Source organism: Eublepharis macularius, chromosome 11 (assembly GCF_028583425.1).
Source record: "Eublepharis macularius isolate TG4126 chromosome 11, MPM_Emac_v1.0, whole genome shotgun sequence".
Classification (NCBI taxonomy): Eukaryota; Metazoa; Chordata; class Lepidosauria; order Squamata; family Eublepharidae; genus Eublepharis; species Eublepharis macularius.
Genome location: NC_072800.1, coordinates 59,595,539 through 59,621,506, shown reverse-complemented (window position 1 = coordinate 59,621,506; position 25,968 = coordinate 59,595,539). Strand labels below are relative to the sequence as shown.

At 44.3% G+C, this 25,968-nt stretch overlaps 1 protein-coding gene across 2 annotated transcripts; it reads left to right on the top strand.

Moving 5' to 3' along the window:
• Nucleotides 1-754: 754 nt before the first annotated feature.
• TAC1 (tachykinin precursor 1) lies at nucleotides 755-24,939 on the top strand. Of its 2 annotated transcripts, XM_054991861.1 has the most exons (6): nucleotides 755-801; nucleotides 990-1,238; nucleotides 10,139-10,235; nucleotides 12,907-12,930; nucleotides 18,599-18,652; nucleotides 24,309-24,939. In XM_054991861.1, exons 2-6 carry the CDS (start codon nucleotides 1,116-1,118, stop codon nucleotides 24,356-24,358), a joined length of 348 nt encoding a protein of 115 aa, XP_054847836.1. In that variant the 5' UTR covers nucleotides 755-801; nucleotides 990-1,115; the 3' UTR covers nucleotides 24,359-24,939. The 2 variants fall into 2 exon arrangements, with proteins under 2 accessions (XP_054847836.1, XP_054847837.1); XM_054991862.1 differs by lacking the exon at nucleotides 18,599-18,652.
• The last annotated feature ends 1,029 nt before the right edge of the window (nucleotides 24,940-25,968 follow it).

Sequence of the window (25,968 nt, the reverse complement as noted above, 5' to 3'; positions counted from 1 at the left end):
CTGCAGTCCAAGTTCTGAACTGGGGAGCAAGTGGGGGCTCCTCTCTAGCAAATGGACAGCTTTGGCCAAAGTTATCACACATGATGGTGACAGAGCACTGAATGCACCAAATGATGGGCAGAACGCTGCAAAAGTCCGCAGCTAAATTTGCAAGCAATCTGGAATTGATTCTTGGGGTTTGCATTAAGTTATAAGCAGTCTGGGTGCTGCCACGTCATACGGTGGTGCAATCATTTGCAAGTTCGTTGTTGCTTTTATTCATGAGATTCTCAAAAGTAAACCTGGATTCTGGGGGTTTGGGGAACTTTGCAATAAGTTGGTCCTCCTTTCCTTGAACTAAGACGTCGGGGTGCTTCTTCAAACCAAACCCGGCGTCCCGACCGTCCCAATTATTCCTCCCAAATCACTCCGGGGTGCGTCAATTGATGTGCTTTGATGATTCATCCGGAGACTCCCGGGACAGCGGCAGGAGCCATCACGGAGGGGACGGGAGGGACCACCGACTGGCAGGTGAGGGGGCTCTCCTTGCGCAGTCTTTGTCCGAGATTGCATCATATGGGAAAGTCGCCCCCAAACCCATTCCGAGCCGACATGCACACCCGTCGGTTCGACGGCGGAGTTCACAGGGAGGGAAGCACGGCTGGAAACCGATCGCGCTTCTCGGGGTGGGCCGGGAGTGGGTCATGTGACTGGCCTGATAAATAGCGGGGCGCGCTCAGATGCCGCCACACGAAGCCCTCCCCGTCTGCGGCAACGTACAGCGGCCGCTTTCTTGGGGCCCCTGCAGCCGTGTCCAGCGCAGTAAGTGCTCTCCAAGCCCCTCGGCGGCGCCTCCCTTCAGTCGCAGCCGCCCGAGGCTCCCGGGTGAGGCGCTGGGGAGAGGCGGGTGGGGGGCAGGCGGACCCACGCCGGGGTCTCGGCTCAGACGGGCGGGCGGCCGCGCAGCACCTCCCCGCCCCACCCTCACCCTTCTCTTTCCCTCGCTGCAGCCTCCGAGGGCTCGGGCAGCGGAAGGCGAGGAAGGGACGCTCCGCCAGCCTCTCGCCGCCTTCCCTCGACGGCCCCCCTGCCCGTGCGCTTCCCCGGCCGCTCTTCGACGGAGAAAGCGGGCGACGATGAAGCTCTTGGTGGCTTTGGCCGTGCTGTTCTTCGTGTCGGCGCAAGCGCTGGCGGAAGAGCTGGGCGACACCGACGAGCTGGCTTACTTCTCCGACTGGTCCGACGGCGACCAAAACAAGGTGAGGCGGCGGCCGAGCCGGGAGGCTTTTCCCCCGGGGGATTTGTTGGGGTGGGTCGAGGCGCGTGGCTTTTCGCGGAGGGGTCGCGCTGCTGTTGGACGGTCCGCGTGGGGAGGAACGGAGGGGTCCCTCGAGAAGTGTTTTGATGAGCGCCCGCGCCCAGCCGGACCCGTCCCCGCCGTCTCTCCGCGTCAGTCGGCCAGAGGCAGGGATAGAGCGCCGTCGGAAATGCCGCCCCTTCACTTCGGGGAACATCCCGAGCACATCCCGAGCCCGGGGTTGGATGTCCAGGCAGACGGCAAAGAGACTGGGAACGCCGCGCGAGCTTGCTTTCAAGCGCACAAGCTTGGGATCGCGCGGCATAGCCTTAGTTGAGGGAGTGAGAAACTTCGTCCCTAAGAGAGGGTAGTTTTAGAGCAAGATCATCAGGGCTGCCAGCTTTACCAGAGAAAAAAACCTTAAAGTTTAAAGGCTACTCTTAATGCCAGTGCACGTGGCTATTTGTTTTCGTATTTTAATCCCCACAATAGCTTCTAGGCAGGGAAGGGAGGTTTGCAGCATCGAATGGTGTCAGGAAGGGTCCCGGCTGCCAAGGCAGGTCCCCATTTACAGGGTGGAGAGGAATGGGTCTTAGATGAACCCAGTCAACCAATCTACGCCCCCCCCCCAGCAAGCTACATGCACCCTATCTACCATTACCATTACCACTACCACCTGCATTGATCTGCACAGAGGAAATGTGACATCTAGTAGAGTCCACATAGTGTCTGCAACTGCCTGCAACTTTTGTCCCACTTTCCTTTCCCGTCCTCTTTCGTCTTCTCACTTGTGAACTAATCACCGCTGCACAAGAGACTTTTGTGCAGACGTGATCCTCAGTTATAGAGAGAATCAGCCCTGTTCTCAGCTGAAATCACACATGTATTAGTAGGAAGCCTGAAAGAGGGTTGGAAGTCAGTGGTTTTCTATGCCCCTGAGCCTGACCTTTCTGTTTTTCACAGAAGGGCTAAAACTGCTTTCGGTGGCATGTGCAAGTTAGGTCCTCGCCAAGACATTAACATCCAAATCCCATATGTTTCTGTTCCAGAGGATTCCCTCTGGAAAACTGTGACAGCCAACCCTGTCATTTCCACTTTCTCCTTGCCATGTTGGATATGCTGTCAGCATCCAGATGGATGACAGGCTGACCAAGTCAAGAGCTTATCTCTTTTCCTCACCAGACAGGTGGATGACCAGTCACCTTTGGCAGCACAAAAAAACCCCTCTCTTAAATTATATTTCAGATTGTAATTGAATCAGGAATAAGCTACCACTGATACACCTCCTATCCAGGCTATCCAGAAGATTGCTAACAGCGATTTGTTTTGCTTTATTTTGCTGGTGCTAGTTTAAATTTTCTCGTCAATAAAATATCCCTGCATTTAAAGCCAACTCGGGGAGAGGGAAGGAATGGGAACTTGGAGGTAACCAGCCTTCGTCTGCTTCTTTAAGACCTTCCACATTCTGGATGTCACTAAGAACAAATGTTACAGCAGCGTTTATAGATAATAAAACCCAAAGGAGAGGAATGGTATAAGTGATGGGGCAAGGGATTTTTTTGTCTCCTTGCTGACTGTGCAGATGTATGTCCTGTTATGCCAATAAAGGTATTTGATTCGATAGTAAAAACCCATTTTGACATTAATGTATTTCACTACTTAGTTTCACCTATTGGATAAACTGATTTTTTTTTTAAATGATAGGCATTGGGAGGCTTGGAAAGCTCATTTCTTTCCACTGCATTGCCTCATTCCACCCATGAGCTGGGTTTGCACAGTTGACAGACAACCCAAGGAAAGGATGCACCATATGTGCTTGACCAGGAGTTGCGGCCAGTGTGGCACTCTGGTACTTGAAGTTGTTATGAGCAACATATCTCTAAATACATAAGAACTTTTAAAAGTCCCCATGGGTACATTCTTAACAATGTCATGGGTGAAGTATCCTAGATTGTCATGGAAGCCATCCAGAAAGGTCCAAAGGAATGGAGTCTGTACCTGCCATATCCTCCCTTTGGGCATTGTCTTTAGCTTAACTCCCATATCATTTTCCTACACAAAACAGATGTATGGAAAACATGGCACTAGGATGTAAAATCCACCCTTCTCAAGGTTACATCGTTGATTCCCGCTAGGACCGAGTCATGAATTTTCTCTTTGGAAAAGCTCCTGCCTTGTATGTATAAGGCATCAAGTTGAAAGTGGAGGGTGAATGGGAATCCTGTGGGATGCTGAGAGGATGCATCATTTTTTGCAAGTGGGTAATTGCCCCCATCCCTTACATTTCCCTACCCCAAGCTCTCCCTGCCAAGGAGAAACTGAGCCAGTGCGTGCTTAAGCTTCAGATCGCCAGTACAGCTCTTCTGGAGTGTGCGCGCCTTCTTCCCTTTGCTCCATCAGGGTATTACTTTCCATCTACCCTTGTCCCTTCGGTTTTCCCCACATGATTGCTCCTGCTTGCTACATCCTGAAGACCCCATGTGTCTTTCTCCAATGATGGTAATTAAAAGAGATTGCACAGGGGTTGTTCGTCCTGACTCCCGGTTTGGCACCTTTTCTCTTTGCAAAGGTAGAGGCAAGTCAGGGCAATATTTTAACACTGGGAGGAAAAAAGAATAATTCTGTGCTGTATCTCTGCCCTGCTATTTTTTCCCTCTTGTTTTACCCAGGTTGTGAGAAACCTAAAAGAATTTAGAGGAAAACCAAAATCGGAAAGTTTTATTTACTGTCTTCTCCACATTGTCATCCAAATACGTGGAACTGGAACAGTTGTGTGCGAATAACATGAGATTTTGTACATGATATTCAGCTTTTTTTGTAGAATTGGTTTTAGAGTACATCTGGAACAAATGTTGTTCCAGGATACTTCATTCCTCTTGAAAGAAATCTGATGGGTTTTGGATTGAATGCTTCCTACTAATTTTGAGAAGGGAAACGGAATTTCCTCTCAGTTCTGTAAGCAGAAGAAGGGAAGGAAATGTCACCCCAGACACAGCAGTCTTCAATGGAATCTGTTCATACATCTAGCTGAGAACCCATCAAGTGATAACTGACTAAAGAATGAGATCACAAGTGATGTGTGTGCATGTGTGAGTCAGCACATTAGCCTACTCAGAAAAATCTTTTCTTTGTTACAAGTACTCAGTCAACACAATGATTAAAAATTAATTTTAATTTATGAAGATCTCAAGAAAGAATCTTATGAAGCTCAACATCTTGTATTATATTTTTAATATCTTTAAATCTCCCAACTTAAGACATCAACATTATCAGTTTGGCATTCCCAGTCTCTGTCAGTACATACATGATGTACTGTCAGTATGATGGACTAAATTAGAGTGACAATGCTAAGCTGTATTAATGACCTATGAAATGCGTTTGAGTGATCAGAGTTTCAAATTGGGGAGATTTGAATTCAAATACCTGCTCAGGTGTTACACTAACCAGGTGACTTTGGGCCAATCCCTGTCTCTTGGTATAACCCCCAAATAGGGTTGTCAGAATAAAAGGGAGACTAGCAGAAGCAGAATAATTTATGTAAACAAAGCAAATTCATGCATATTCTTTGATTTTGCATAATTCATATGAATTACAGAACATCTCTCTCGCTCTATTTTTTCTACACTGTATTTGGGGTTTTTTAGTACAGATTTCATTTTAGTTGCCGAATATATGTAGCTGTGCTCTAGGATTATCAACTCCGGGTTAGGAAATTCCTGAAGATTGGAGGGTGAAGTCTGGGGAGGGTGGAGGGACTTCAGTGGGGTATAATGCCATAGAGTCTACTCAGTCCAAAGCAGCCATTTTTGTCAGAGGAACTGAACTCTGTAATCTAGAGATCAGTTGTAATTCCAGGAGATCGCCATGCCCCAACCCTGCCCTGCTCATAACTTCCTAGCAGGACCAATTGATACAATCTTGTGAACTGTGGATCAAGTTCAAAGTTGAATGTTTTTTCATTGAGAGGCTCAGTTCTGGAACATATGAATGATTATAAAAGGAAGCTCATTTTGGCAGGGCCGGATCAACGGGGGGGGGGGGGGGCGGATAGTCTGCCCCCGGCACTGCCAAAGAGGAGGCACTGGGCGCAGCTGCCAGCCCCGGGAGCACGTGGGCAGCAGGACAGGGGGCGCACTTGCCGCACGCCCCCTGTCCTGTGGGGCAGGTGAAAGGCAGTGCAAGTGGCTGGGAGGCAGGTGAATGGTGCAGGCGGCCTCCCAGCCACTCGCACTGCCGCCGCCAGCTCTGCGGCACACCGGGACAGCCGGCTTGCCGTAGGGCAGCACGCACCACCCTGCGTGATGATGTCATGGAAGTGACATCACGCAGCGCCGGGAGCACGTGCACGCTGTGCGTGCACACAAGTGGCCAGTCTTCGGTTGCCCTGGGTGCCAGCAACCATAGATCCGGCACTGCATTTTGGAAATGTATGGAATGTCTTTTCCACACTATTGAACAGCCATACTTTTAGGTTTCGGGGAAGAGTTTCTAGATTGGAAAACACATTATTCAGGCCAATATCCTTCTAAAAAGTCTGATATCCATTGAGTGGTTCCTATAAAGAACTTTCAGCTTGCATACAAATTGCATCCCAACTGGATTTTTTTTTACTACTGCAAATATTACTTGTGGGTTGGCTTGTGAGCTTAGCATTCTTGATGTTGGCATTCTTGAAGGTTTCTTCTGTGGCCCATTTCTGTATGTGGCAATTTTAAAATGACATTTAGCCTTGGCTCACTGCCTACTGCTTCAGTGCATGGGGAACTTCTACATATACCTTCTGCAAAGGTTGAATTTGATTTTTGGTTGGCCACTACCACCTACCTTAGTTGTTGGCTTTTTTTTCTGATGCTTTGTCTGAAAGGTAGATTTCAATCATATCAGTATGGTCCTACAAAGCCTCCGTTGGCTATGATGCACATGGCATTTCCTTTCTGTAGTGGATCCCATATCAAGAACATTGACCTATGCAATAGAGCTTCGAAAGTGTCTGCGATCCAGAGGAGTTAGCCGTGTTAGTCTGTAGTAGCAAAATCAAAAAGAGTCCAGTAGCACCTTTAAGACTAACCAATTTTATTATAGCATAAGCTTTCGAGAATCAAGTTCTCTTCGTCAGATGCCTGATCAAAACAGGCATCTGTTTTGATCAGGCATCTGACGAAGAGAACTTGATTCTCGAAAGCTTATGCTATAATAAAATTGGTTAGTCTTAAAGGTGCTACTGGACTCTTTTTGAAAGTGTCTGCAAGTGCCAAACTGTAGTTGAAACTCCAAATGTCTAAAAAGCTGGAACTGATATGGAAGAGGGCTGCACGGCAGGGGATAATTTGTCTGCCATACTGTTTCCCCATTTGAAAATGTCCTCCCCACTATTTGAAAACCTGTTCGGAAGAAAAAGACCAGTATCCATATTGTCGGTCTTTTCCCCTATTGGGGCTTAAAACAAGGGGAAGGCATTTGCAGTCATGGAAACCAAGGGATGGGGGAATAGTTAAAAAAAACCCTTCCCCTGCAACACAGCCTCTATCCATACAGCCTCCTCTGCCTCCTGCAGTTGCTGGAGAGGGGCATAACACGCCTGGCATTTTACAGGACAATCCTAAGTGGAGTTTCACCTTGCTGAATCCATTGAAGTCAGTGAGTTTAGACAGGTATAACTCTGTTTAGGTTTATGCAGCCAATCCCAGAACACCAACATCATAATTTAACTCCAAAAGTCAATTTAGTGGTGACACAGCAGGTATGTGAGCAGGATCTCCCAGTTATTTTAAAAGCAGCTACAGAAGTAACAAGGTACCTGTCCCTTGAGAAAAAAAAATTATAAGCTATCACAAAGGAACTTAACCTCCTCACAGGTTTTTTGAGCTTTGTAGAAAACGTAGTGGGATGAAGCTCAAGATGGGTCGCCTTGTTAGTCTGTCTGTAGCAGAAGAAAAGAGCAAGAGTCCAGTAGCACCTATAAGACTAACAAAATTTGTGGTAGGGTATGAGTTTTTGTGGGTCACAGCTCACGAAAGCTCATACCCTACCACACATTTTGTTAGTCTTATAGATGCTACTGGACTCTATGTCTTTTCTATTGCTATAGTGGGATGTGTTTTTGAAATGTGGGTAAGCCACTGAAGGAACATTTTTATTTCATCAAAGGCCTTTGTAGGAAGTCTAAGTAGAACAGATATTGCAGATAATTCAGACCATCAAAACAATATTGAGAGCTAATCTAACCCTTACCTCAATTATTTACTTGTTGAATCATGTGAAATGTTCCAGAGAACAAGAAACTTTGCTGTTCTGTTTGATAGACAGATTTTTTGCAAGACTGAATTTTGTAGAGTATTGGTCAACTCCAGATATGCCTTGCTAGACATCTCCAGCATCACACCTGTGGGCACCATGACACCTGCTAATGTGTTTCCTGATGCCTTTTTTGATTCCTGGGGAAATTTATTGAATGGGACTAAAGACAATTAGAAAGCTTCAGGTCATACCTTGCCAGTTGACTGAATATTAAATCGCCAAGCTCATCCTTGGCAGGTGCATCAGCAGGAACTTTTGGGTGGAGCAAGGGGTAGAGATGGCATCTCATGATATATGATGTCACATCCAGGTGAAAATGCAGATGTGACATCAGCACATATGATGACCCTCTGGGAGTTTTTGGGGACTCCCAAAGCACTGCCTAATATATTGGATTTTGATGCCACACCTTGATTTTTGCCCTGATGTGACATCACATATCATTTCTTCTACCAGTCCAGGGAGCAAGGGTGAGCGTGTCCAGCATGAGCCCTCCCACCACCAATGGTAAATGGCTTCCCAGAACGGAACTGTGCACCATTGACTTAGCCACAGGCAGGGCCGTATTATTCATAAGGCTGACTAGGCCTAGGGGCCCCGGAGGGACTAAGGACCCATCAATATTTTTTTTGCCAAAGCACACCCACACATAAATTACAATTAGTTGATTCTCTTATATATAACCTCTGTTAATAAGATAATGAACTGCTTCTTTCTTGAAGTGAAACAAATTATCTCTTATATTAAAACAATTATCAGTAAATTATTTATTTTTAATAAATAATAATTTTATTCACTTCAAAATATTACAGTATTGAATAATTCTACCCCCAGAATGTGCTTTCCTGCAGAGTTCTACTCGAAAGGTAAAAATATTTTTTAAATTGTGGATAGAATTCTTCAGGAGACCTTCAAAATGGATACAGAGGCTATGTACTACGGTCTACTACCTACGGTACCAGGATCAGGCTATCAGCTGTAGTGAGGTGAAAGATTGAAGTGCTGGAGGGGCCTACGGGCCTGGCCATAGACACAGACTTTCTGATAGCTCTGTGATGGGCAACCTTTTCCTGTGGCTTCACAGGGAACAAATCCTCCCTTTTCCTTTGAGAAAGGAAACAAACAGCATCTCTTCGTGGAGTTCCCCTGCTTCTACCACCAGGAGGTGGTTCAGAACAGCCAGGCCTTGCAGGGAGGCCCCATTCAGAAGCAGCTGCTTTCAGCACTGGCGAATGTTTGGTTTGGAAGCTCCTGACGTCGTGTGAAATATTTCAGCGTTTCATGATCAGCCTCAGCCCCCTTGGCAGACATTTTGTGATTTGCTCCATTTTGTGGTAGCGCACACAGCCCTTTCTCATAATTCCAAAGCTGCCTGCAGGCTCAGCAAGGTTTGGGACACACACATCCAAACACATACACACACGCACACCACCCTAGGCTAAGAGAATGGTTTGTTAAATTTATGAGCAAGACTACGTCTTATGTATAAGTAAAGGAGGAGTGTTGAAAAGTCAATAAATTATAGAGCAAACGGGAGATGAATTTGGAATCCTAAACAAAATAGTCTTATTGCTGGTCTCTTCATTGTAAGAAGCCTTCTTTCCACTGTTACTTTGTTTAAGAGCTTGTGTATCTGTATATTATTCCCCTGGTGTTTTTATTGAAATAATTTAAAAATAAGATAAAAGCAGCCACAAGGGAGTGGGGAAACCAGATCAGAGCCATAGCGCTGGCAAAGAGCTATGTAACCCTTTCAGACCATGCAATCTGCAAATTTCAGTTGACCCTGTTCTAAAGATGCTGTTTTTTTAATGGACATTTCACACATAAACTCAGAAACAGGAAATATGAGCCAGATCCCGTATATCCACAACAGATATACGGTGCAGGATTTGGATTGGGGCTGCGGTGTGGGAGGAGAGTGGATTCAAGCCTCCACCCCACAGTCATTTTTTCTACCCTGTTGGGGCAAACATGCAGCCATATATACAATGCCTGTATCTTTTCCCTAATTGGCAAATGGTGGCTGCATTGGGCTATTTCAGGTTGGGAAATGAAAGGAAGATTACACACACACATACACACACTGCCCTCCAGTTGCACTGTAGCCCCAGTCTGAGTAAGGACCCTGTATACCTGTTGTTTTTGTTTTTTGCTTGCTTGTTTGTTTGTTTTTAATGGAACATCCAGGGTAATAAATGCTTCTTTCAGCCCAGTACTCCCAGTCTTAGTATTTTATGACTCTGTATTTCCACTGCCCCCTAGTGACCCCCTTCTAGGAGAGCATAGGGACTTTGATCTCTGATTAGACTTACAGTGAAGGGCTCCATCTGGATTCTGTTTAGTTCGTGATAGGGATTTGCATGGGGGAAAATGTTTTCTGTGGCAATAGGACCGTCTCTTATAGGAGATTTTGGACAGGAACAGGCTGAAAATGTAAGAAACAAAGGTAATGGGCACTGAGTGATACATAACCCTGTGGGATCTGCAGTGCCCTCCTCTGTCTGGTTCGCCTCAACTGTGAGAAGCGTAAAGTCAACTAATCATGTGCTATTTCTGTTTCAGGAGGAGTTGCCCTTTCCCTTTGAGCACTTTCTCCAAAGAATTGCCAGGCGACCTAGACCGCAGCAATTTTACGGCTTAATGGGAAAGCGAGATGCTGGTGAGGCCCGTTTTCTATTCTCTGTTTTTCAAAACAGACGGGCAGATTTGTCGTGCATGGGAATCTCAGTTTAGTGGAGCAGCTGCTTAGCCTCATTATCTTTTAAACTCTCCTCTCTGGAGGCTACCTTTAAAAAAAAAACTGCTACTATCGACATGTAACATTCATGAATGCCAGCAATGGGCCAGGTGAGGTACAGGAGAGAGAAGCGACAGAGTTCCTCCCCGACCAAAGGACTCAGGTGGTAATAAGACCCAAGGGCCTGCAGTCAATATTTTGCTTCTCTCCTCCCATTAGCAGGTCCAGATGACAGGTCAAATAGCTTCAGCAGTTAAGGGAGAGATGCAGGGCTGCAGGGAGGGGAATGAGAAATCATTTGAATTAAAGGGGGAACTTTTTGCTATCTGTTCCGGCTCCGAAGGCTGGCTGGAAAATGAATCCCATTGCAGGAGAGTGATCAATGCCAGTCTACTGGGCTCACGTCATTTATTTGGCTCCTCATACATTTAAAAGAGTCTTTAACAGCTAAATCCTGAACAGTTATTCCAGTCTAAGCCCATTGATTTCAGTGGGCTTAGACTGGAGTAACTCTGCTTAGGATTTCACTGTAACTCATGATCTAACTGCAGAATGAATGAGAAAGTCCATCTTTAGTGATAAGAGTTCATTTGTATGACTTTGGTGAAAAAGAGACGAACTTGTGCGTCTCCTTGCTGCCAGTGATCTCACACACTATTGATGTCTTCTAGTGGTCCCGAGGTATGTTTTCAAATAACAGAATGGAACCATCTTGCTGAAGCCAAGGCAGGCTGGGTCTGGGCTGTACATGAATGGGAGACCTCCTGGCAGGGATAGCTCTATAATTTGCACAACTAGGGCAGTCACCTCAAGTACAGGGTTTGGAGAGCAGCAATAGCCAACTTTCCTGGATGCACCCCTTTCTCGATCATCTCATTGCCTACCCCCAAACCTAAGAGCTAGAGGTACATGACAAACTCTACGTGCCCTGTAGGGCTTCCTGAACTCTCTCAAGATTTCTTTCTCAAGTCTCAGTGGGGGAAGGAATCTCACGAGAGTTTGGGAAGCCCTTTAGGGCATGCACAGCTTGCTCTCTATTTTAAAATGAAGGCTGGAAACGTGAGGAGACACAGAGGATTAGCTGCTCTGTAGAAAAACCTCAAATGGCACTCTGCCTCACAGAAGCCCTTGTGTATACTGCCTTGACTTCCCTGATAGAAAGGCAAAATATAAATGTAATAACAATAACAGCCATTATTTGTAGAAAATAATTCTGCTCTGTCCTTCTTCCAGCAAGGGATCTCCAGAGCAGTTTACAACCAAATGCTATAAAACAAATCATATGCCGTAGTATCTCTCTGGGTTATGGCTAGTATAGAAATGTCCCCATGAACTAAATGGGACATGTTTAAATAAATATGTTCAGGGTTAAAGTGTAGGATTGTCTACATGAATCACATCTGTACAATTCTCTCCAGTGACATCACTCAAGTGAGAAAACTGGTTTGCGCTTTAGATTTCTTGAATGTTGAGTGCTTTATAATTGTGCTTATTGTACCATTGCATCTAAAGCAAACATTAAGAGTACAAGGAACCGTGATCTTCTAACAAATTCCACTGGGCACAGTCCAAAAAGAACTGTGAAACTAACTGTGTGAGCACAAGGATTGGTTTGTGTCTCTTAAGTGGCAGCCCTATTTGTGTGATATGCACCATCTGTGAAATGCAGAGCCACCTTTGAGTGAAAATACACATTGTGGATTACCTGGGGAGTGGAAATACACATTGTGGATTACCTGGGGATCCTAGTGCAGGATTTTTTGTGTGTGTGGTCCTCAGTTCACACTCAGGCTGTTCTTGCTCGGCGCATATGAATGTCACTTTCACGGGAACTCCCTTTGTGTGATTGCGTCTGCAAGTGAGTCCTTCGCTGCGAGAACAAGTACTGTAGGCTCCTTTGACTTGCCAATTTGCATTAAGGTGTTAGAAAGTGTTAAGATCTGCATTTCAATGAATGGATATGGGGGAAGCTGAGATGTTTTTAGCAGTTAAGGAGGAACTGATATTGAATGTTTGAAGGTATTCATGTGGAGCAAATTGAAGTGTGACTGTGTGAGCGAATGCATAGAAAGTTGGAGGGGGACACATGAAATGAAGTTTATTTGAGCGTCCCTATGTACTTAGTAATGTGTCTTTCTACCCTTCATAAGTCAGCATCACTAGGCAGCTGAACCACCCTGGAAGAACTGCCATTAACCCTAAACTGCTGCCACCCCATAACAGTCGCTGCTGCCTATCCTCTCTCTGGGAGGCAGGTGCTAGATTATTCCCCCCCTCCCGCACTTGGGAGGGTTAGTCCTTCTCTGAGTCCCTCCCTGTTCATGATGTGCAACCCTTATTGTTCATTCACCAGGCAAGGCAGATGGCTGCAACCTCCACCATCTGCCAAATGAGCAGAATAGAGAAAAACATTTCAGTAGGTATTTTCCTGGTACATTATGCCTAGTGTTACACAGCCATGAATTTCTCAGAATTACTTCAGCTAATGGAAGCACACCATTCCGCCCCCCCCCCCCATGGAAATAACAGTAGAAAAGTGGCATCGTTTGAACCTCAACCACAGCTAATGATACCTTTTCCACTTTTTTTCCAGGATATGGCCCACTGTCTCATAAAAGTAAGTTGACAATCATTTATTTCTTCCTCACTTTCTTGCTGACCCATTTTGATGCTCCTTACACACAGGACTGCAACCTCACACCCTTATTCTGAAGACTTGTGTGCCACGTTAGCAATTCTGTTGAGTGTGCTACATCTGTGTAATGTGTCAAGTAGCTTCCGACTTATGGTGACCCTATTAATTAACAACCTCTAAAACATCCTGTTGTTGACAGTCTTGCTCAGGTCTTGCAAACTGAAGGCCATGTTTTCCAATCCATGTTGGGTCTTCGTCTTTTCTTGCTGCAACTTTTTCTAGTGAGCAATTCTACTACAAGCATGGAAATGCTTATGTGCTTTCAGGTGCTCTGCATGAACAAGAATTGCTCCATTAACATCTGTGTTAGAAAATCTTATGAACATCCAGTGGGGCTCTGCACAAAGCACATAGTCCAGTGAGTGAATAGGATGGCCTCTGAATGCCATGAGCCCAGCCCAGCTAGAGCTCATTGTGGCTAGCAGTGCAGTCCTAAGCAATATTACACCCTTTGACTTTAATGGACTAAGGATGTAGCCCTGCTGTGGATTGTACTGCAAGTTCCACTGAATGAGAATTATATTGCATGTGGCTCGTCCCATTGGTTTCTTGATTCTTTTAATATTTGTTGGCCCTTTACAGAATGCAGCCACTGGGGCTGCACCTTAAAGGAGGAAGGGACTAATGAAGCCTTTTCTCTTGCTCATTTTCCCACTGATCACCTCTACAAGTGCTTTTGGTTTCACTAGAGGAAACTGACGGGTACCCATGAAAATCTGAAACTTAACAGTGACTATCAACAGGAAAGCTGAGTGAGGGGAAAGAATGAAGAAGCTGCTTCCCCCATGCCCTGCAAATCACAATCCTGGCAGCTAATCTCTGTAAAAGACAAAGAAGTGAGAAAGGCGGGTTATAAATGACATAAATAAAAATGTCTGTGAAAATAACCACAGAGCTACACATCTCATGTAGTTCCTCCTTAGGTCCCATTGAAGCCAATGGAACAAGTCCCATGCCCCTTAAACTCCATTCAGTGGGATGTAGCCACAGTGGGTTTTGTCTTCATGGACACACATGCTTCAGTGGATCACTGGATCGTGGCCATATAGTGAAAGTATATAGTCCTATAGACTTCAGTGGTGCTTGCTTCAAAAAGTAATGTGTTTAAGATTACAGTCTTTACTGACCTTGTTTCCTTGTCCCCTAGAAAGTTATGGATTTTAAGCCACTTAGGGAATGGAACGCTCCTAACATGAGAATGATTTATCTGCTAGAGCCTCTTTGGTGAGCCAGAAATCTTTCCCACAAATCTAGTCTACCCATGGGAAGCCAGGAGTGTGGGCTCAGATGTCTGACTGGCTGAGGAAGCCAGCCGCCAAGAGAAACTTGGTTTACATGGGGAATAATGTATGCAGAGAGTCCGAGGCACCTGTAGGAAGGAGGGAGAGGCAAATAATGCAGGTTTGGAAGAAACAGAAGTAAGCAGTTCAATAATTCTGGGGGAACAGACGGAGGGCAGCCAGGAGAAGATGGTAAATCTGGTTCTTTTTTCACTAGGGGCCAGTTAGAAGCGATAACACGTATCCTTGCTTTAAAGAAAAAAACATTAAACAGAAGCCATAAGAGGGCCCAATTCAAATTACAGCTGGAGTGTAAAAAGAGGTGTCCTCCCATTATTTATACCCCCTCCTTGTAGGCTATTTGCCCCCACAAAATAAAATGGCCCATGGAGCACAAAGCAGCACAAAAGGACTGATTGAATTGGTGAAAACTGCATGAGAGAGCAGGTTAAACCCTTGTTTTCCCTGTGGTTGTGATTTAAGGATTTTTAAAGTGAGAAATCTATATATGGATCTCCCATCATCGTCTCTGGTTTGGCCCTGAGGTGACCAACCTGTGCCTGAGCTGTACCATTTCAGATTGTGGGTAAAGGTTCATATGGAGCCACCGGAACACCTTGTGAATAAATGCTGCTCAGGCTTTACTCTGTCCGGGATCTGAGGCAAAGCCTCCGGACTTACCAGGAGGAGGGGACGGGAGGCAGTTGGGGGACAGCCACCCCAATGGGCACCCAGGACTAGAACAGACCAATAACTGAAGGGGGGAGGCATCCTAGCCACAGGAGGGCAGAGAAGCACCCAAGCCTCAGAGAGTCAGGCAAGGCAGATGTGCCTGCCAGCTAGCCCCACCCTCCAGTGGGAGGCCAGGGGGCCAGGCAGGGAGAGTGAGGACCCCCACAAGGGGAGTAGACCTGAGGGAGGAGGAGCAGGAAGCAAGGGCAGTCAGCCAGCAGCCTTACCAGCCAGGGAGGAGAGGCAGCCAAAGCAGCACAGAGCAATGCTCCAGCCTGCAGACCAGCTAGAAGGCAGTAGCCTGGTCCAGGTGAAGCTGAGAGCAAAACAACCCCAGGTGGGGCTGCCTGAGGCACTCTACAGGAAAAGCTTGGCAGCCAGCCAAGGAGGCACAGGTGTGCCTGCCCAGGGCAGCTAGCAGAGCAAACCCAGGTGCGGCTGCCTGAGTCAGCCAGGGCCGTGGCTAGAGTGCAGGAGGGGGGGTGGCTGACAGGGAATGGGTTGTGGAGGAGTGTGGAGGAGTTTAGGGAGAGAGAGAGACTCTGAGTGGAAGGAAGATGAAGGGGAGAAGGAAGAGTAAGTCCGGAAGACAGCCGAGACTCTGTCAGGTTGAGCAGGCCTGCGAGTGGATTGAAAGGGTGCGAGGGTGAGGTATGCTCCCCTCCTTCCACAGAGCGGGAGCCTGCATAATCCCTGATGGTACCCCTGGTCCAAAATCAGGCATGCCAGTGCCTCACAGGGCGATGCCCAAGGCAGAACCAGACACGCTCATAGGAAGGTTCTTAACTCCCCCCATCTTTGCTTTACTCTTGAAGTACAACACATAAACATGTATTCACTCAGGCGTCCATCTTTGAGGACTTGCCTATCACATGCAAAGTCACTCTCCTGCCAGGCCACCTACATTCCTTAAAATTGTCCTTGTTCTCCTTTCAAATTTGTTCAGTTTGCAGCACAATCCTATGCAAAGTTACTCCAGTCTAAGCCCACAATGGCTGTGCATAGTAACTCCTCTATAATGGATTCTGATGTTATACTCACCGGCTCTCATTTTAGAGTTTGCGGACTCTTACATAAAACACGAGATCATTCCTAAGGATGAAAAACTGAACACTGTTTGTCTGGGAGAAGCTTAGCAATCATCCCTCATTAACACAAACTGCACTGAATTGGACTTCATGTCGAAGTCTAAATCCAAACTTGAACTAATCATTATAATTGTATTCTGATGTGGGGCATGCAAGTGAGGCACATGATCTTACATAAGCCCGTTCAACAGAAGTTTGGACTGTCCTAATATATTTCCCCAAAGAAGAAGCACATCAATAGTGATGCGTCAAACATATTTCCCCGAAGCTGCCTGGAGAACTTGGATTTCAATATGACTGATGTTGACAGACAGACATATAATATTATGTGATACCAAAGATTAGTAAGGCTCCTGGAGTTCTTGGCTGGTGGCTGTATTAAATCCTTAGATCACCTTCTAAATACAGTGGGAACTCTTTCATTGAACACTCTTCTCTGTACCTCTTGGCAGCTGTCAAAATGATGGTCTGAGAGAGATCCTTCAAATACGAAGAAGCTTGACTCCCGAAAGCCTTGCCATTTATTACGTATTGATCGGTCCTGTTGATTGGGCACAACTCTCTGCTAAAGCAGATGCCATTCCAAATCCAATCCATTTAAAAAAGAAACAGCAGTCTTTCCGTATTTTGTCGAACGGATCCAGATCAGTCTTCACAGAGAACCTGAGATTTTGGGTGTTGATAGTGTGCTGAGTGGGCAGTTTTTGCAGGGAGCAAAAGCAAGCCTGGCAGGTTATCAGCATGAGTCTAAAGGAGCATTGGCCACAACACGCACACACACACACACACGCACACACACACTCCTTACAAAAAAAAAACACCTTGGCATCATTATCAGAGTACAGAAAAATTATTGTAGCCTAGCAAAGGGATGTGACCCATGATGAACTTCAGTCCTTGGAACCAATAGTTTCTTGCCTCATTGAGTTTCCCAGTATGCCTATAAACCCCATTAATAATCAGGCTACATCAAGTCTAAAGGGAAGGCAGCTTTGCAAGAAGAACAGTGGGGCTCACAGAGATACGACACATCTCACATAAGACAATTGTGGTCATCTTCTGTTTAATTGAATTTTTGGCCATGAAGCCTTGACACAAACGGGCATCAAGCTGAGATGTAGTCAGGCAAAACAAAGCCAGAGACAAGTGGAAAGCTAGGAGAAAGGAGAGGCCACAGACACGTGGGTGCCAGTCGCTGCTGCTCTTGCTCCTAAACCAATGCATTGCAAAAAGCCCGGGCAGGACCGGAGTGATACCTCTTAATATGCTGCTGTAGCACAGTGGTTAAGTGGTTGGGCTGTGAATCAGGACTCTGCTGGTTCAAATCCCACAACTGCCATGAGCTCAGTAGGTGGCCTTGGGTAAGCCACTCCTCCCAGCTCCAGCTCCCCAGCTGTATTGTTGTAATAACAACACTGGTGCTGTTACTGTTTGGAGTGGGGCACTAATCTGTCTAGAAAAGTGATATCTAAGTGAAGATTTTTATTATTATTTTCATTATCATTATCCTTAGTACAAGAGAAAGTTAAACTCATCCTGAGAAAGGTCTCTGAAATTGAATATATTCTTATAGAATAATAGAGCTAGAAGCGGTCTGTAGGGTCATCTAGTCCAACCCATTACACAATACAAGAAATTTACAGCAGCTACCCCTCCTCCTTAGTGACTCCTCCTCAATACCCAGAGGAAAGCAAAAACCCTCCAGGATCCCTGGCCAATTTGGCCTAGAGGAAAATTCCTTCCTGACTGCAAAATGGCAACTGGCATTACCCAGGGTGCTCAAGAAAGAGCCATCAGAGCCAAGCACTGGCTCCCATCCTGCCCTCCCTCTCACAACCTGCCTAAGTTTATACTGAGTCATAGAATCAGCATAGCTGGCAGATGGCAATCTAGCCCCTGCTTAAAAACCTGTAAAGAGCCTTCCTGGCTGAGTCTTTTCATGGAGTGCAGTGGTTAATCCAAGCTCTCAGTCCAAGCTGTCCTACGCAGTTCAACTGAGGAGCAGCTCCACATGAGTGAGGATCCGTCCTTGCCATTGACATAAATAGAGAAGCCTTTGGGGCAGAGGAGCACGAGGGATGGGTATCAGAGCCCACAAATGTTAACTAGATTGGGGTGGCTGACTATGAAAAATAAGGAAATACTACAGAAGAGCCGAAAATTCCAAGATATTTTGAAAGAAAGAAATGTCAGGTGCTTCAAAGAACGTGTTGTCTCCTTAAAGGAAACTGGAATTCAGTCATGGGGTACAACCAATTCATATTGTTTCTCCAAAGCAATTTTAGATAAGTGAAAATTGGCAATTGTTTGTTCAAGTCACCTGTACAGATGGATGATGGTTCTCTACTTGCACAGAGCAAGGTGGCAAATTTGATTGGTAGTTCAAGTATTTTTAGAGTCTGCTTCTAGTGTGTATTCATGATGAAAACACAAAACCACAGGAAAGGGCATATTTAAAATGTATTTAAATACCCCAAATATATTTTTCAGGACATAAAACAGACTCATTTGTTGGACTCATGGGCAAAAGATCTTTAAATTCTGGTATGTATGAACTATAGATAAGACTAAGAGCAAAACCTCTTTTTATCTGCTATTTTTATTTTAAAAATATTTTATCCTCTGACAAGAAAAGAGAGGTTAATTCTTTGGGAGTCAGTAAAGCCTAGAAGACCCCACCTGGTGCAAACTGCCCCATTCCAGTTATCTTTAGAGAGCCAGTCTGTTGTAGTGGCTAGAGTAATGGTCTAGGATCTGGGAGACCCAGGTTTGAATCCCTGTTCTGCCATGGAACATTGCTTGGTGACTGTAGGCCATTCACATACGCTCAGCCTAACCTACCTCTCAGGGCTGTTGTGAGGATAAAATGGAGGATAGGAGAATGATGTAAGATGCATTATGTCCCCACTGGGGAAGAAGGGTGGGGTTTAAATGAAGTAAAAAATAAAAACCCCAGCCCCTCCAATTCCACTACCTTTTCCTCAACAGGCATCCTTCTTCCTGGCCGTTTTCATACTGCTTACAGGCCATGGAACCTCGCACCAAGCTCTTGGAACGACAGCATCTTCCTGGTGCGATTTCGCGCGACAAGTGCAAAATCACACCAGGAAGACGCTGTCGTTCCAGGAGCTTGGTGCGAGGTTCCGTAGCCGTAAGCAGTGTGAAAACAGCCCCTGATGGAATCACTTCTGTCTCTGCCTTTGAATCCATTAAATCTAATATTGCATTGAGCTGATATTCTGTTGATACTATTTTATTATAATTTATTTACAAATCTAGAGTGTGAGGGCTCCTACTACTCTACTAGGTATTCATCTAACAACAGCACTGAAGAGATTATTCACTTAAGTATTCTGGGGAGGGGGAACTCTGTTATTTCTTTAAGTGGATTGGGGAGCCAAACCACCCGATGGCAGTTGGAAGCATTTAAGCCTTCATTGAAAACTATTTTCTAAAATTACAGTGGTCAGTTACTTTATTTTCAGCCTACCCATATCCTTTCTTCAATATTATGTCTATAGCCTATTTAATTTTACAAATCATGAGCAATAATGTGAAGGATTTATTTGGAGAGGAATGATTACGTGTGCCTTAAATAGCAGTTGACAGGCTCAGCTGGGACTCTGTTTCTGTTGTGATTGTATGTCTGAAAATATAAGATGCACAAGGGGCAAATACCCACTTTCTAAATATCTTATTCTTTTAAAAGAACTGAAACGGATTATAATAATTTCTAGCTACTCTCCTGAAGTGAGTATAAATAATGCATCACCATACTACGCAACTGTAAACTAGCCCTGAGATATTAAATGCCAGTTTTCTTCAATCTTTTCATTATTCAGTGATTGATACCCCACCAATTCACTAGGCTAAGTGTGCCACCTTCCTCTAGAGGAAGAACTTCTGCCACAGCAAGAAGAACCTCTTCTTACGTACTTATTTAAAATATTTGTTAGCCAACTGACTACCTTAAGGCAGTTTACAGCAGACATAAATATATATTAAAAGCTCAATTTAAAATCACCGTATAAAACTATCAAAGAATAGTAAAATTAATTGAATGCAGTTCTAAATAAAAACTGTCTTCAGCTGCCTCCTAAAGATCACGAGTGAGATAGCCAGGCACACTTCCCTGGAGAGATTATTCCACAATCGTGGGGCTGCCACCGAAAAGGCCCTTTCTTGTGCATTCCACTAACCAAGCTTCTTTGGCTGATGGGACAGCCAGGAAGGCCTCTCCCTGTGATCTTAAATCCTGGGGAGGAACCTATGGGAGACAACAGTTCTTCAGATACCTGGTCCGAAGCCTCTTAGAGGCTCTTCTTGAAGCCGTGCTTCCTAGGATGGAGGAAGACTCCATGCTTAGAGGAACAGGAGCAGGAAAAATGCATTGCTTTTCTAGGAGATACAGATTGAATCCGTAGAGTCTGATGAACTGAAGACTATGAGATAACGAAAGTAGAAACGTCCTTTACCATTTGCAGTAATACACCCCAGAGTTTTTTGAGGATTGGGCGGGGCTAGGGTTGTGTAATATACACAATGTAGACTAGGAAGTGAATTTTTAAAAAAATATTTTCCAGGCTTGGGCTCATCACACACTGACACTGTATTAGCATTAGCCTGTGATTAACAATTTGTTCACACTTTGGTGTTTTTTTAAAAGCCTCAGTGGGATTTCCTTAATGTGAATTCTGAATTGTGGCCTAGCTACAAATTCACAGTGCATGGTCAGAGAATCAGTATTTCACTGGAAAACATCCAGACAAGATCCTGAAACCCTCATTTCTCAGACATACCATAGGAACATGGCAGACATATTCTACGTATGTTAAGAGATACCATAATATCCTGTTGCCTACGCATATTATACAGCATTCTTTTTCTCAGTTAATTCTAACCCTAAAAACTTTGCTTTCCTTGGATGTTTTGAAAATGTGGAGGGGAGACAAGTTCCATTATGACACAACACTGTAACTTTTCCTTTTAGGTGACTGTCTCTAACTCTGTGAAATATTCATAATTCTGCAAGTACTTTTGCTATCCACATTGAGTATCCCTCCCTTTTGATAGTATCAAAGACCATCTACCCACTCCTCCTGCCCCTTTGCACACCTGTTACCCAAATCTCCTGGTACTCATATGTTCTTCCTGCTGTCTTTTCACATCGTGGTTCCTGAAGACCACGACTGATTGGCTGCACAGTGTCCCTACAAAGACTCACTTGGGGTGCGTTTAGTCTGACTCAATGCTACTGTGAGGGCTACCGTTTTTTAAAAGGCAGATTCGGGGACAGGGAAGTCTGGAATAAAGTTGTGGCAGGAGGAGGGACGCTTAATTAACCTTTCCCTGTCTGCTATTGCTTCTCTCTAAATTTCCCCGCCTCCTGCAGAGTTCCAAATACATTTTTGCCTCAGTAATGAAGGTGGCATTTGGCCGACCCATTTGTCTGTGTGAAGTTCCAGCACGTCTGAAGCCCTGGAGTCATTATTCAGTTCCGTTTCATGTTACAGATCAAATCCCCTTGAGATTGCTTGGGAAACTGAATTCCACCTGAGCATTTTCTGAATGATTTATTCACTTGGAGAGCTTATGACTCAAGAGCTAATTGTAGGAACGTCTCTTATCAAGGGAATGCTTAGCAGCAAAACAATGATGAACCCCTTGCTGAAAAAAAGTTGATAGAAATCTTAACTGTTATGGAGATTCAGAGTATTTAGGGAACTCAGTCCCTGTGTTACTTGAACTTCCTCTTCCTTCTGGATCCTACCTTTTTATATCATTAACAGATTCACCTATAACCATCTTAAGTGGATTTATATTATCACAGACATGGATTATAAACCTCACAAATCCACCTGTATTCTAAGTGTAACAACAAAGAGGTGGTTAAACACTAGCAGATCTGTGAGTGACCATGATGATTTTATTCATTTATTAATTTAAAGCATCTGTATACCACCTTTGCATCCAAGTAAGGCCCTAAACACAATACATTTGTGCATGTGTTATGTTCTGTCAAGTCGCTTCCGACTTACGGTGAGCCTATGAATGAAAGACCTCCAAAACATCCTCCGATCTTGCAAACTGGAGGATGTGGCTTCATTTATTGAGTCAAGCCATCTCATTTTGGGTCTTCCTCTTTTCCTACTACCTTCCACTTTTCCTAGCATTATTGACATTTCCAGCAAGTCTTGTCTTCTGATGATGTGACTAAAGTACGATAGTCTCAGTATTGTCATTTTAGCTTCAATATAAAGCAAACGAGGAGAGTCAGTAAGGGTATCCCAGATGGAACAGAAAAGCCTTTACCTGGTGGCTGAAGAAAATGGTCAAGGGAGATAGCAGATCTCCTTGGGAAGGTTATACTGCAGTGCTGTTTGCGGGCAGAGATTATTCATGTTTAACTAAACGTGTGAATAGTCAGGACTACATGCTGAGCTGTTGAATATTTTGTCCTTAGACGAACTGATAAATTCAATCATCATTACGAATTAGGGAGGGAGAGGTAAGGGAGATTTCAAAAACATGCATTGTAGGCCCCAGTTTTACTCACTGACATTCATACCATAGTGATGAAAGGTAAGGAAAAGAAGGGCAGGAAGTCAGAATTCCTCTTAGTTTTTCTGCCTTTTACGGCCCTCTGTGATCTTCCCCCTTCTAGTGCATTGAATATTCAGTAGTAATAGCGTAGAAGGCAATTTGCTAAGGAGGAAGGCAACCTGAACAGCCAATCCATGATCAGAACAATCGTGTGGTGCCACTTTTGCTGTTTCAGACTGAAGGAGAGATGGATCTCATAGTTAAATATGCCACTATTTAAAATAGTTTTTGCATATAGTATCAGAGACCTTTTCCTTGACAGGCTGCTTCTGAAATTGCAGGGCCCTGACTTGGATAGCCCAGGCAAGCCTGATCTCATCAGATCACAGAAGCTAAGCAGGGTCAGCCTTGGTTAGTAATTGAATGGGAGACATCTAAGTAAGACCAGGGTTGCTATGCAGAGGCAGGCACTGGTGAACCACATCTGTTAGTCTCTTGCCTTGAAAGCCCCAGCAGGGATTGCCATAAATCATCTGTGACTTGACAGCACTTTCCACCACCACCTGTTAGGAAGAACATAAGGAAATTGCAAGGGATTCTTTCTTTAATGGGAGACATTCAAACACACACACAACCTTTAGTGACCTGTAGCCTAGCCACAGTTATAAAGCAGCTCATTGGGTCATTTGCCAAGTAGCTTAACATGAGTGACCGCTTTCATGGAAAGCTGTGCCAGTTCAAACATATTGTAACAAATCCTGCTTGCACTGGTGGAAAACAAATTGAGAAGTGCAGCATGGCATGAAAGAGAACAAAATAAACATAGTACAAACTAAGTAAGGGTATTGGCAAACCATAGGATACCAGTTGCTCGGGTTTTGCACATGGAGCAGGCTTCTTATCACATGCCTTTGAGAATCACCAAGCCAGGCATGGGTTTGGGAGTTGGGGACCAAATTACTGATGTTCTGTTATTGTGTGTGTTGTGGATGGTGTGATCAGGACAGAGGATGCAACACAGAAAAAGATGAGTGTTGTATTTCTCCTCCATGCTATTTTCACAATAAGTATTCTGTTCCCTGGCTGTTTTAAGTCCCATTAGGGGAATACAATACCTGGCTTGTTTCTGTCTTGTGTTTAAAGCTGCCCTGGTTGCCATGACCCTGATCCATGGCAAACCTGCCCCCCTCCCCCGGGCCCAGCTAGAGTTGCTAACAGGGAGAAAATGTTCTGTCCCTTTAAAAGAGTCTTAAAGGCTGTTATTTTTCAGGTGATGCTATTTACCTCCATGCCATGACTGGCTTGAACTGCCAATTTCCATACATTTTAAGCCTCTTTTAAAGGGACAGGACACTTTTTTCCAGGTCAGTTGGCAACCTCACTCACATTTCCGATCACATCCTGTATTTTAGGGCCAAAATCCCACATCCTGACATGGAACTCTAGCAATATGCATGGTTTAGCCTCTGTTAAGATAACTAAGTTACATTGATATTTCAATAAATGGTGCCTATTATGAAATCAGTGAACTTAGAATGATGTCACTCTGTTTAGGACTGGACTGTCAGACACTTCCAGACTTATTTGGCATGATCCCTCTGTGTGTCTTTATTCTACAAAATTAACTCTTTCCACTTCATTTTTTTTCCCCTGACAGGATCTTCTGAATGGAACGCAGCACAGATTTATGAAAGGAGACGTAAATGAAACAGTCCCTCCCTCCCTCGCTTATTATTTATTGAACTTTATTTGTTTAAATGGCCAAGTTAGTGTAATATAAAATAGCCATTGTATGGAAGAATTCTTTATTTAATACTGGTTGTTGTAAATTCAATAAAATTATTTTTTTCCTCCTATTGTGGCAGCGATACATGCAACATACGAGAAATGTGGTGGATTCTGCTATGACAATACCTGACAGATTACAGAAATCAGTTGGTGTTTCACAACAAAGCACATTCTTTGAAATGGTCTGTAAAAGAGAGATTCACCAAATTAAAAAAGTGGTAAAGAACTAAAAAAAAAATCTTTTTGTTAATTTCAGGCAATCATCTGCTTCACTGCCAATGCCAAATTAATCTGGTATCGAGTGCCTGAATTTGTATGCATAGCAACAGTGTACTGTAACTGGCAAAATATATTTGTATCATGGCAGCATGAGTTTATTTTTTTGTTTCGTGCCTATATGTTTTTTTAAAGAAAAGAGATTTAAATGTGAATTTAGAAGTCTTCATGTTGTTGACTGGCATTTTACAATGTCTTAACACTTTAAGTATTAAAAAGCTATTCTGAGGATTTTTGCAACGTATATTCCATGGAGGGATGAATGATTTAAAACAGAAAAACACTTAATATAAAAAATAAAAATTGAAAGCTGTTTGTATTTGTGTGTGGCAAATCTGATACAGGTAGTTTTATCTTTGCCATATAGACAAAAACCATTAGGGATTTTAAAAAGACATAAGGAAGATCTTTGTGTGCAGAGCTACAATTCAGACTGCAGGAGATTTAACCCTTCAAGCCCCTCCTTAGTTCCGCTAATCAAAGCCAGACTGCCCACGCAATTGTTAGTGATTTTAAAGGGGGGGGGGGAAGAGCATTTTATAGAAATTTTTCAAAAGGGACAGCAAGCCCAGTTTTGATTTGTGAAACTGTTGTAAGAACCCAGTCCCAAATAATGAGTCACACACACGCAATTTACCTTTTACAAGACTGAACCAAAATCCATCATAAGTAGTTCATTAGCCAGTGTTAATTTGTAAAATTAGAATCATCTGAGCTCTATCTCACGAGGGAGCTTTGCCCTCTTTTCCTGACAACTGTTAGGAATGGCATTTTTATTTATTTGTATTTATGTATTTACTTATTTAACTTCTATACTGCTTCTCCGCCATGTTTAGAGCCTGAGGCGGTTTACAGCCTATAGTGAAATATTAAAATAATATAAATACAAACATTAAAAACCAATAATACAATAGAATACAAACAGTAAAAAACCATACATCTCAAAGAACTGTGCCGTCACTAAATGCTACTCATGCCCATTGTCTATAGTAAATCAATCGTAGAGAGTCAAGCCAGTAACAGTATCAGAATCGACCTCCAGACGCTCTTGCTGCCAGGCATTCTACAGCCAGCCTTCAAGTCCAAGGCAGAGCGCCTTGGTTAGTACACAGAAACAGGAACCACAAGCCTGGCCTTGTGCTGAAACCAGTTTCTGGAGCTGCGCCTTGGCCCAGATAAGCCTCGTCATCATCACCATCTGAATGATTTCCTCGCATAAACCAGAAGCACAAACCTCAGAGCTCCCAAAGTGC

What these genes read in the sequence shown, in the direction of transcription:
- TAC1 (XM_054991861.1), top strand. Translation starts at nt 1,116, where the DNA reads ATGAAGCTCTTGGTGGCTTTGGCCGTGCTGTTCTTCGTGTCGGCGCAA. An exon ending in AATGGGAAAGCGAGATGCTG is followed by an intron (nt 10,236 to 12,906) that starts GTGAGGCCCGTT and finishes CTTTTTTTCCAG; the next exon opens with GATATGGCCCACTGTCTCAT. An exon ending in TGGCCCACTGTCTCATAAAA is followed by an intron (nt 12,931 to 18,598) that starts GTAAGTTGACAA and finishes TATATTTTTCAG; the next exon opens with GACATAAAACAGACTCATTT.